We start from the raw sequence: 13,117 nt of genomic DNA, 5'->3' as shown, positions 1-13,117 counted from the left end.
AACCTTGCCAGTTTCTAATGACAAGTTAAATATATATGCCAGTGGATGTGAAATATATGGAGCACTATCTCTACTTAATTGCACTGGAATGTTATCGTGACCACAAGCCTTTTTGGTATCAAGTAGCAGAACTTGACTCTTAACTTCAACTGCAGTTATTGCTAAATTCGGTCCAATATTTACAAAAAAAGTCATTAAATTCATTCACAATATCAGATTGAGATGTAAGTTGCATATTTTCTCCATGAACCTTCTTAATTAGTCTGTCCACTTCAGCGCTTCTCGGTGATCTGTTTTTTCCAGCTAACAATTCATTGATAATGGCCCATGTTTTATTTGTATCCTTCACATTATTTTGTAACAAATCGCAATAGTACTTTCTTTTTGCATTTCTTAGCAGAGTGGTCAGTACATTTCTGTATTTTTTGTACTTATCAACAAGATCCTGTCGATGATTTGATTTTATAACTTTTGAATACATTGTATATTTTACACGAATAGATTTCATGATCCCTCGAGATATCCATGGTTTTTTTGCAGCTTTCTTCTTTCCTAACAGCTAAGTAACCAATGGTGCATGTTTATATGAATTGATTGTGCGATTGATGAGCGATATCTAACTTATTCTTGTGTTAGGGGGGCCTGAAAGTTTTGCCAAAGAATGATCAGAATACGTAATATAATGAGATACGATATTTAACGACCCCATCATCTGAATAACTCCATTTCTCCTCTCCTGGGACAAATAACAAATAATTTACATTTGACAAAGTATGCTATCGTAGCCAGAGTTTGATGGGTTTTTTTGGGGGGCACATACATGTAATCGATCGAAGTCCTGGGGAGGGGTCTAAAAAAGTTCAATCGATTTTGGAAATTTGTTGGGGGGTAAGTTGTTAGTTCCCCCCCCCCCCCCGTGCCCCTCCCCGTGTCTACGTGCCTGTGTCTCACCACGATCTACACTTCATGTCCATAGAAATATTATCTGAATAAAAAGAAATACCAAAAGATCGAACCCCAATAGAAGTCTTACATTTAGACTCAACATATACAAAAGGCTCAAACACGTCTAACAATGGGTGGCGCTATAACAGACACACATTTTGTTGTCAACGAGTCTCTTATACAATACATTTAGGACAATCTATGATTGGAAACTCACTTCGTTTTCACTAAATCAACGGCAATGAGCACCCCTGGTTTCTATTAAAATATAATTATTTGAGAATCATTGAAACGAAAACCAAACCAACATGGAAGCCATTTGTCCTTCAGTAGGTCCTGGAATTCAGTTTCTTTGTTGTTGTCTGCTCGTACTTCATATTGAGCAGGTCAATGATCGTGGTCGGAGGGTACTTGTTGGACTGGTCGATGCACTCGAGGACAGCGTCGTTGTCGGGGTTTCCGAAGAAAGCGATGGACTGTCGGTCAAGGTCGATATGATCCGCAGGAACCATCACGCGGTGTTTCTGGTAAAGAACGAAGACAGAAGACGATGGAAAGGTCATGTACGGAATCAACCTCAAGGGTATTTTCATTACTTCGTTAATTATTGTGTATCCTACAGAAACCATGTTTGCATTACGTATTACGTTGTTGTAATGTGTTTCCTCTAACAGCGCTGTCCCCATTTTTGACGTGTTTTTTGTTTGTTTGTTTTTTGGTATAATTTATTGATCCAGAATGCTATGAAATAAACTTTAAACATGAGAGGAAAGAGCAAAAATGACACACACAAACCAGGGATAGTGAGGATGGCCGAGAGAGAGAGAAAGAGAGGGGGGGTGAGAGATATGAAGGGGGAGGATCGATGGAGGACAGAGCTTGTGGAATGATTGGCGCGAAAGGGTTTGGTGATTTGCCAACCCCAAGGTTTATACCATGGCATATTCACATCCCCCCGTATTGATCTGGACCTATTGCCAATGCTAATAATACTTACACAAGCGATGAGTTTGTCCGAAGTCCACATCTGCATGATTTCGCCGATGTTTACAACCACCGTGCCCTCTATCGGGGGTGCAGGAATCCACTTGCCATGAACGTTCTCCACCTGAGAAAAAACAAGTTTTAAAGGGACACTGAACAGATGAATTTTCTGCCATAATGTACCGTCTGTTGCACAGCGCCATCTCATGGTCAACCTGCCAACAGTGCGTAGCCATATATCTAATTTCAGCTTCGCAGACAGTGGACATATCATCACCATTGTCACCACCATCGTCAATGTCATCCTCATCACTACCATAATCATCATCACCTTTACCTAATTCATCATCAATGTCGTCATCATCATCATCATCATCACCATCATCACTATCATAATCATCATCACCTACATCATCAATATCGTCAATCATCACCACCACAGCACAATCGTCATCATCACCACTACCACCACATCACAATCATCATCATCATCATCATCATCACATCACAACTTCATTATCATCATCATCATCATCACATCGTCATTATCACATCACAACTTCATTATCATCATCATCATCATCATCATCACATCGTCATCATCACATCGTCATCAGTATCATCCTCATCATCAATATCGTCATCATCATCATCACCATCTCATCATCACCTTCATCATCAATATCGTCATTATCATCATTATCACCATCGATCTCATCATCACCTTCATCATCGATATCGTCATCATAATCATCACCACCACATCAACGCTGTCTTCTATACAAACATTTCAAGGCTCCGACTCGCAGGCCCAGGTTTAAAACCAGCTGGCTGATCTTACTTTCACATTCTTACTGTCCGAACCTCGCGAGTATTCTCATTCTATTGTATCCCAAGTTGGCCACTCAGTATTCAAATTTGCATTTTCTTTTCTTTTCTTTTTTAAAATCTTTATATATCAATTTGAAATCCAACTACCACATAAGTCTGTGAATATTGATGTGCATCTCCTCGTTCTTTTCTCTTCTTTTTTCTGTCTTTTCCCCCTTTTACCAATATTTTGTTCCTCCATATTTGTATTATTATGTATCCTTTGAGGGTAGTCATACTATCAAGCTTTGCTTATTTTGTCAACCCTCCTGTTTGATGTTCTAGATTAGTCATACCCAGCCTTACTTTATTCTACATATATTCTTTTGTCATGTGTAAATTTGCAATATTTGTTTGTTATATATTTGTAAAAATGCAAAAGAAAAAGAAAATCAAACAGAAATAAATAAATCAAATCAAATCAAATCAATCAATAACAATCATCGTCATCACTATATCATCATCATCACATCATCGTCAGTATCACCATTCACCATTATCATCAATATCATCATCATTATCATCACCAACTACAGGATTCTTAACCCACCCCTATTTCATTCATTCATCCTTACCTCCAGACCCGGTTGTTTGTCCTGAAACAGAAGAGTAATCCCTCCATAGTCGCAGTGCTCCCCGCATCGGACCTGGTCCTCTTTGATCTTGACGTCTGCCAGGGAGGGGTAATAGAGGGTGCGGAGTGTGGTTTGGCTCTGTTTGGTTCCTACCCACCTGTGTCTCTCCACAAAATAAAATGGGTTCTAGGGAGAGATCATTATCATCATTATTATTGTCATTTCTAATTATTATTATTATTATTACTCTTATTATAATTAGTATCATTATTATTGTTATTATTATTATTATCATTATTATTAGTAGTAGTACTAGTGTAATCAATATTGTTATCAATTCCATTATCATTGTTAGTATTAACATTACTTTTACTATTGTCGTCATCTACAATATCACTATCATTTAAATTTTTGTTTTTATCAATATCATCAATATCAATATCATTTTTATTATAATAATCATTATTATATTGATTACTATCATTATTATAATTGTTATTACTACTACTACTACTACTTATACTATTACTACTTCTAGTACTACTTCTTCTCCTTATACTACTACTACTACTACTACTACTACTACTGCTACTATATTCATTATTAGTATGATTATTACTAAACAATTCAGGCTCATATACCTAGAGATGGGACAGTTAACTTACACAGGATCCTCGAATTATACAGGCAGCAAGTACATCATGTGTATTGCCTTTTTTTTAATTTTTTTTTTTTTTTTTATAAAAGACAAATATTAGAATATTAAATCTGGAGGCATCCTCATTGGTTGTATGCGCCCTCTACCGGCATTGTTTGGACAATAGCGGCAAAAAGCTATGTTTGGCAATAGCAGTTAGTCACTGTTGAAAACCTACCTCTAGGTTGAGCCCCCTTGCCATGATTTCTAGCACTCTGTTATGAAGAGGAATGGCGGCATTGAAGAGGCCTGACATGCATTTTTGAAATTCTGGCAACGATTTTTCTGGATACATCTGAGAACACAAACATCAAGTAGACTTGTCCGTGATCTATTATTTATTATCTATTGTGCATTTTGTTAATATACAGTGCGTCCCAGAAAAAACGAAACCGAGAAGTATCGATGTTCTATCATAACTTAATCACAACTATAATTAATAAATGATACATATTTGGAAAGCTTAGAGTCTCCTCTTTCATGTGATGCTACTCAGATGATGTATATTTCACGCATGAGTGATTAACAGCAATTTGAAGGAAGTAAACCAAAAAGACATTTGGCGGGTGGTATCTGAATTTCGAAGAAAAATTCACATTTCTAGAAAGTTGAGTTTCTGCCCTTTCATATGACACCTCAATCAGGAAAAATGAGCGAGGAATAACAAAGTTCTGTTTGTTTAAAGTAGCCCTTACATTTCCATAATTTTATTAAACGAATTCGTTTTCACTGGCTGCCCGCCGTATCAATAAACGAAATTAACAAAGACTTAACTCCGTTTCGTTGACAATCAGCCGTAGACGAGAGTCTTCATGCATGGCTGATTGTCAACGAAACGGAGTTAAGTCTTTTGTCAAATCTGCTTTTTGCTACGGCAGGCACCCAGTGAAAACGAATTCGTTTGTTAAAATTATGAAAATGTAAGGGCTACTTTAAACAAACAGAACTTTGTTATTCTTCGCTCATTTTTCTGATTGAGGTGTCATATGAAAGGGCAGAAACTCAACTTTTTAGAAATGTGAACTTTTCTTCGAAATTCAGATACCGCCCGCCAAATGTCTTTTTGGTTTCCTTCCTTCAAATTGCTTATAATCACTCATGCGTGAAATATGCATCATCTGAGTAGCATCAACTGAAAGAGGAGACTCTAAGCTTTCCAAATATGTATCATTCATTAATTATGGTTGTGATTAAGTTATGATAAAACATCGATACTTCTCGGTTTCGTTTTTTCTGGGACGCACTGTATACATGTATCATAACATTATATATTATATATCGTTTATTATGTAATGTATAATATGTACTATACATTCTGTTTTAAACAATGTTTTTCTTATAATAAGTAATATATTTTGTAATATTAGAACATAGTTCTGTCAGTTCTGTGACCATTTAAAAAAAATTGAAGTTCTGTAGCACCACAAGAAAATACAAAATAGTACTTGATAATCTGAAATCTATATTTTTTTGCGGAGTTTTTTTCTGTTTCAAGCACTGAAGCACGTTTCAGAGGCAGGTACATCAATCTCTAGTAGGAAGGGAAAGGGCACAAGTCTGGGAAATGTATCAAAATCGGAAAAATTTTTTATCATAATTTATGAGTGCCTTTCTAATCCTTTAAAAGATTCGAGTTCTGGTCATGCAATTGTAAGAAACGGTGTGGAATCGATCAGAAAAGGATAAACATCCAGCATATAAGTATTGCTTTGTACTGCAGGGTTCTTGAATCATCAAAATTATAAAAAATTTGGCCCAGTCTTGGTAAAGTTACAAGCACTGTACACCGAAAGAATGTATATGGGGCTACACGAACATGTGGCATAAAAAATCCGTCCCGATTTTTATGTTGTTACATGCCATATTTAGAATATGAAAGCATTTGAAGAGCCATGCTTTTCAGGGAACATTTTTTTATCTGATGTTCTGATGTTAGTTCACACTTGCATAATAACAATGATAACGTTCACAAATATTTGTTCATCTCTTCCCAGAACTGAACCTTCTCTTTAAACACACACACACAAACAAACAAACCAACAAAACACCTCATATTTTTTCTTTTTGGGTCTGCATTTGAGTTTTAAACCGTCCGGCAAATTGAAACGGACTTTGTTTTCTCACCTGAGGACTATCGGAAAATGGACAATAGTTGAAGCATTCCTTGAGATCCTTATAGGGCCTGTCTGGGTTCAACCTGCCCATTTGAATACACACACATTATGAGATTGATGGATGGATAGATAGATAGATGGGTAGACAGATAGACAGCCGGATAGATATATAGGTATGTATAGTCCAGATCCTGGCCGTTTTAATTTTGAAGTAGTCACCCGAAGAATAAAAAGTGTTTTGAATTGATGCAAAATTCATATCATTGCGAAGTCGAAACCTTACTGATCAAATATAACAAATGCCCTCTTCAAAATATGTTTGGGGCCCGCAGTAATCATCTCTTAAAAGTGTTTAATTTTGAGATCCAGACTTTTCTGCCTTCAGCGGTACTCAGTAAAGCGCCAAGATTTGTGAGGTAGCTTAACATAATGAATATTGTGTTATGATGAACATAATGATGAACATTATGATGAACCCTCACTGTTAGAGACTGCATGGGTAGACACAATCGGGTTCGTCTTCGTGCTTGCAAAACCGTGCGCATACATTCTACCTCTTTATTTTTATGTTACCTTGATTATATGCCTTTTACTCTGCTTGCATAAAACTCGTTACGTTACGTGTAATATCACTCCATGATGTATTCAAATTCAAATTTAATGACTTGTGCTTAAACAACTGTACACATTTATATTATTCATCTTTTTATAATTTGTATTCCGCTTGAACTCAGTTACTGGCGTTCATGTACTTACTTATACGAACTATGATAACATAATTTGTGTGGGTGGGTGCATGAATGATTGTTATTGTCTACACGGTTCACTGATTTTGTTTGTGTGTTATACCTACACTGTACACATTTTGTATGCATGCATGCATGCAAGGCACACGTTGGGTTGCACACATGATATAACCGTTCAAGTCCATTATATTTCAAGATACATATAAAGCAGCAACCAAAAACTTAGGGTTATCTGAGATAGGTGAAAGTAAGAGTTAAAAAGAAAAAAAAAAGAGCTAAAACGGCGCTTCACTTCCCCCCGCCCCCTGAAAAAAATAAAATAGATTAGTAGTCCTCCTCTCCAGCACCCCCTCCCCCGCTTTAATATCACATTTTCACTTGGCAGCACAGGGGGGCCGGGGGGTGGGGTGGGAGGAGGGGTTAAACCCCCTGCCCCCCCCCCCCCCCGTAGATCTGCCCATGTTACCATATCCTTCCACGACATCTTGTTCTCTTCATCTTCCTCTTTTTCTCAATAGGGACTTTTAGATTTGTGTGGACGTGTTACTTCATTTTAAGGCACTGGCAGTCATATACAGGCGCGTACACAGGGGGGGGGTTTAGGGGGTTAACCCCCCCCCTTTGGTATTTTTTTGTGTGTAAACCCCCCCTAAATTTCCCTAAACCCCCCCCTCCCATGGCTGACCTTAAAAAGCTGACCTCACCCCCTCCCCCCCCCCCCCCAACGGAGCAAAATGTCAAATTTTCAAATTTCGATACCAAAAAAAAAAAAAAAAGTGTCCTCTTACCCCCCCCCCCCCCCCCGCTTATTCAGCGGTCGGCTAAATCGTTGCGTTTTTTGGGGGGGACCAAAAAAAAAAAAAAAAAGTGACCTCTTACCCCCCCCCCCCCCCCCCCCCCCCCCCCCCCCCCCCCCCCCCCCCCTTGCACGCTAATCTTAGTTCCATTTCATTGGTTTAAGGTTTGAAAATTGAAACTCAATCTTGTGTTAAAGTTATAACAGAAAAGATAATCTCTATTTTATAATTCCACCGGGGCGATTTTTAATTTTGCAATCGCCCCCGTGAGCAACCTGAAGGGGGCGATTATGTAGCTCACGGGGGCGAATCGCCCACCGCCCCCGTGTATTTTGAGCGCTGCACTCTATGGATTTTCAATTAACTGACCCTAAAATTGTTTTGGCACAAAAATCAATAAGACACAATGGACCCGATGTGTGGAACTCCTTGCTTATAACATTAAAATTATGTACAACACTTGTTTCCTTTAAAGTGAAGATGAAAATTAGATTCTGGTCATAATATACTACATGTACTTTGTTTTAATATAAATATTCATTGTTTATTTGTATATAAAAAGGAAATTATTTGATAGATTGAGGAGCTCGCGCAGTGCACTCATCACTTTGCACAACTCTCTTCACCCGCTCTTTCTTCCTGTCTCCTCTCCTCCTTTTGTAAGGCCGGTATCATTTCAAGCTCTGCTTACGATATCGGTCTTCTGCATTCTCCCCCTTTTCTTTCTTTTCAAATACGATTAATTGTACTATTGATTATTTATATTTATTTAATTGTGAATTACTACTTGTATTACTTATCATTATATTGCTAAAATGTATTCATTGTTATTTTTGTTATTGTTTATGGAAAATGCAGAAATAAAACTTGAAACTTGAAATAAATGGATAGATGAGGACATAGAGATATTAAGACAGTTAGATATCATTAATAAATATAGACATTAAAAAATATGATAAATAAACAAAAAACTAAATCAAGAAAACTATCACTCACACAATCAGTCAATAATTAATCAATGAATAACTAAGTATATAAAAAAAAAGTACTAAATAGATAGATATATTTAAAAAATATATGTATAATGAATAAATTGATACAAGAGTTAATTAACAGAACAAGGCTAAATATATTGCGGGAAAGAGACAATCGCCCCTCCCCAAACTAATCGCAACTCATTATGTTACAGGTCCCAGGAGGAACTAAAAATCACGAATTACCATTAATAACTGGCTCTACCAGCTGCTACACAATCTGTCGCATCATGTTAACTGAGTTAGAAACTTTATACAATAACTTTACTTTAGAAAAAAGAAGACCCTTACAAAATAAAGGAGAGTGTATAAAATGACAATTCTTTATCATACCCTTCTTTTTCCATCTGATAGTAACCATGGAAACAATGTTCCCCGACACACGTCATTTTCTCATCGAGAGGCAAGGAGAAGAACATCTTGGAATAGGCGAAGGCATCATTTATCTGGAGGATAATGTATAACATTTTAATTGATACGACATGTCACGAAATTGTCGCTCGCTGCGCTCGATCACATATAAGAAAATGTTCATCTGCGTTACGTTTTAACGTTTTCACTTACACGTTAGCCAAAAAACCACTGTGTCTTTTTTCGGCGCCATAATTATCTAGACAAAGCCTCAGTCGTTTCCTTGCTGAACTATGTGGATTACGGTATTGCGGTGAAATATTGTGTCCCTCCTGAACAAAGGAACGGATACGCCGTTGCACAATAACTGAAGAATATATTTGCACTTACTAGTAAAACAAATAATAATGGAGGAACAGACTAAATCTTTAACAAATTATACATAACCATAAGCTATTACACTCATTTTTCATTCTAAAGGTGTTCAACGTATTTCGTTTACTCCCTACAAAAGCGTAACCACAGGACACACCTACCCCCCCCCCTACCTAACGTTAGGTGAAAAACAGAAGTGAAAAACAGAAGTGAAAAAACAGAAGGAGAAAGAAGGAGAGGGGGTGAACATAAAATGCAGATCCCCTTCCAAACCCCTCCTTAATCGATAACCTTGTTAATTCACATTCTAATCCAAATAGTTTTGCGCGCCCCACCCCCCCCCCCCTTATCACCAAGAAGCCATTGCCCCCAAAGTGGCTGGGCCCAGAGTAGGCCTACGCCCCCGATTTGTCTACATCACCCTATGCATAAGTATAGTGATCTGTATTGTAACATGCCCAGTCATGATAAAATATCGACAGCAATAAAAAATATAAAAAAAAGGAAAAGAAATACTTGTTTCGCATTTATTTACCTTTTGGGCTGGAATTCCGAAGTTCTTGAGGTACATGAAACCGATGGTAGTGAGAGCTTGATGTACATCATCAATGAGCTTCTGGAATCCTTCAGGATCTGGACTCTCACGATCCAAACTGTAAGCTGAGAAATCGATGATAGGTACAGCATCCACCATGATGGCTGGCTGGAAAGAAAATCGAAATTATTCTTGTCAATTTTAATAATTTAACTAATATAGTCTATTTTGAACTACTGCATACAAATATAATATGTTACACATTGGACGTACCTGCCTGGTGCATTTTGACTTTGAAAACTTAAAATCCTTGATATAATCAATACGGTGCAAAATCCACTATCGACTGAATTAGCGATCCAGTCACAAGCAAAACCGGCGACGCGGCACGCAGGGGATAACATTGTTCAATCGATACGAGTCTTTTATGGTTGGAAAGATTAAATTACATAGAAAAATGACTTTCTCAAACTAAAAACTAGAAAGAGGCGGTATGCCAAATTGTGACATGGTAATAAAGCTCTGTCGCAATAGTAAATCAAAATGAAATGGTAATTTGTTTGCTTTACCCGAAAGAACATAGTCTTTGTCGTATTATATTAGTCAAACTAGGTAAAACTATATGGTACTTTTGGCATAATGTAGATGGATGTTTTATTTATTTAAAAAACGTGTTTTCACGTCGTTCTCCATATAACCTTTTTTGGTAATAAAACATGCACTGTTCAGTCACCCAAACGTTTCGATAATTATGGAGCCTACAGTGGATACATAAACAACATCATCAACCTCGACTCCACGGCTAACCTCAGGTGACGATTCTGGAGTTTCATCAACAGTAAAAGGAACGACAGTACTGGAGCAGCCCCACTAAAGGACACCAATGGGAAGATTATTCAGACAGCATACTGAATCACAAGTTTACATCATTATTTAACAGGAATGAAGTCATTAAAACCATGAAGGTTAAGGACCGAGTCCATTTCCAGACATGGATGAAATCCGGATCTCACCGGCTGGTGTCTACAAACTACCAGCTAGCTAGACAAACTTCCAGCACAACTCCTAAAAGAGCTGTCATTAGAAATAATTATCACGGGGGCTCTATTTTTTTGGGGGAAAGAGCCCCCGTGGACAAAAAATAATTTGAGCCCTGGCAGAGGGTATGCATAGTTTACAGCATACTCCACGGCCTGGTTGATCTTCCATTCATCTAGCTACTTCATACCGGTTGTTGGTCCACGAACCCGTAAAAATCCACAGAACTTTCAGGTCCCATTTGCCCGAACTCTGCTATATATTCCAAACCACATTTTACCCAGATACGTTTCGACTGTGGAACTCCTTACCATTTGCTGTCGTCAATTGCACCTCTTTGGAACGTTTCAAGCAGAAGGTGCAATACATTAATCTCAGTAGAGCTTCAGACGGTTTTTCAGCTGCACATATAATTCCTTTAGATTCTTTTTACTTGCACTTTACGCTCGGCACGGCACTCGGCACAAGGTACGATAATACGCCAACGGCGGTCTGTACTATACTGAAAGAAGAAGGAAAATGCTTTTGAGGAAGATACAATGCATATTTTTCGTAGACACTCGTGCGTAAACATTATGTTACCCATGTTTTATCAGAAAATGCAAGCCATAATTACATGCCATATGGCATTGCCATTACAACTGTGAAAAGAGAGTGTTACTACTGCTCAGTAAACGACATGAAGAAGGTTTTAGATTTTACCTTAGCACATAATTATTCAAAACAATAACAATACTTGTTAAGTTAGGAGATCGACAACACAACAAAATACAACAGTATGTATATGTTTCGCATTAAGGTGAAATAGCAATTATACATGCTATACGTGATATGGTAAAGATCAGGGTTTTTTTGGAAATGAAAGCGAGTTGTCGCTTGTCGTCTTTTGTTTCCTATACCTGACTTAAAATGAATAAATCAATATCCCCTAAGGGTTTTATTGATTAAATGAGCCAGTCCGTTTAGATGCAATCTGCGCGTGAGTAAATATAGGTCGTTTGTAACAAAATTGTAATACCCATCGAGACAAATAATGGATTCGTGCCCATGAAAGTTTTGTAATCGCTATTCTTTATTTTATTCATCTACGGCAAATTCTATTATACACAGATGGAAGTATTTTTCTCAAGAGGGGAAATAAAAAGTATTCATGAAGCACCATCACTAATTGTTAGTGATTATTCTAACATGCACAAACGTCTCCGTGAATAAAAGATCCGAGGATATTTGGGGGTAATTTGTACCAAAGCTACAAACTAGTCTATTCATTTATACGTAGGTATACATAACTATGAAGGAATCCCACTAACAGTCAAATTGAAACTGATCTATATTTCATTCATCATAAAAACATCATAAAAAAATTATAGTACAAAAAATAATTCACAAGTTACAGAAAAAACATTTCCAATAGAAAACGAAAAACACCAAGAATATGAATTTGAAGACAGCTAGGTAAGCCAAAGGCTTTATGAGTGCTGCCACCGAAACAAAAAATACAGTAAAATTATAATATTGTTGTTTAAAAAGGTGATTTTACCCCCCAAAAAATAATTCCTAAATAGAGGGGGAAATACCAAAAACAAAAGCAAAACAAAAACCTGACTCTCTACCGTCAATCTCTATTTATATTGTTGGAGTAAAATTGCATTGCGTGCTTGAAGATGAAGTCAAATTGAGTACGATTCGTGTAATTACCCTGGAACGGTTAGCAGGAATTATTCCGATTGGTGAATTATGTTGGAAATAAGTAGGTTATTACCACTATAAATATTGGAAACATTAAAATCAATTATGATAATAACAATAATAATAATAATAATACATGTAATATCAATTTTTGTTAACCTAGGGAAGCCTCGTCAGCTTTAATGCTGTTCTTCGTGAGGGCCCCAGGATTAATGTCTTTCCAAAGGCCATTAGTCGGGCTGATATTCGAACCCTCAACCTTGGATTGAGAGTCAAGTGGATGAACCATTATACCACACAATTATATCGTCTCGCTGAAAACAAACTGATAATGCAAAGAACTAGACTCACATTATGGGTAAGTGGA

At 37.2% G+C, this 13,117-nt stretch overlaps 1 protein-coding gene across 1 annotated transcript; it reads right to left on the bottom strand.

Annotated features, from left to right (window-relative positions):
* Positions 1-241: 241 nt before the first annotated feature.
* On the bottom strand, positions 242-11,564 carry LOC105444713 (2-oxoglutarate-dependent dioxygenase htyE-like). Its single transcript, XM_030988607.1, has 8 exons — positions 11,373-11,564; positions 10,024-10,191; positions 9,096-9,208; positions 6,196-6,268; positions 4,250-4,366; positions 3,375-3,560; positions 1,943-2,053; positions 242-1,469 (listed from the first exon to the last, which is right to left on the bottom strand). Exons 1-8 carry the CDS (start codon positions 11,373-11,375, stop codon positions 1,272-1,274), a joined length of 969 nt encoding a protein of 322 aa, XP_030844467.1. The 5' UTR covers positions 11,376-11,564; the 3' UTR covers positions 242-1,271.
* Between the last annotated feature and the right edge of the window lie 1,553 nt (positions 11,565-13,117).

The sequence above is a fragment of the Strongylocentrotus purpuratus genome, unplaced genomic scaffold, assembly GCF_000002235.5.
Source record: "Strongylocentrotus purpuratus isolate Spur 01 unplaced genomic scaffold, Spur_5.0 spur5_scaffold_17, whole genome shotgun sequence".
Taxonomy (NCBI): Eukaryota; Metazoa; Echinodermata; class Echinoidea; order Camarodonta; family Strongylocentrotidae; genus Strongylocentrotus; species Strongylocentrotus purpuratus.
The sequence above is the reverse complement of the archived record's forward strand: the minus strand, read 5'-3'. Positions and strand labels throughout refer to the sequence as shown.

What these genes read in the sequence shown, in the direction of transcription:
- LOC105444713 (XM_030988607.1), bottom strand. An exon ending in TATCAGATGGAAAAAGAAGG is followed by an intron (nt 6,269 to 9,095) that starts GTATGATAAAGA and finishes TCAAATGGGCAG; the next exon opens with GTTGAACCCAGACAGGCCCT. An exon ending in CAAGGGGGCTCAACCTAGAG is followed by an intron (nt 3,561 to 4,249) that starts GTAGGTTTTCAA and finishes ATCTCTCCCTAG; the next exon opens with AACCCATTTTATTTTGTGGA.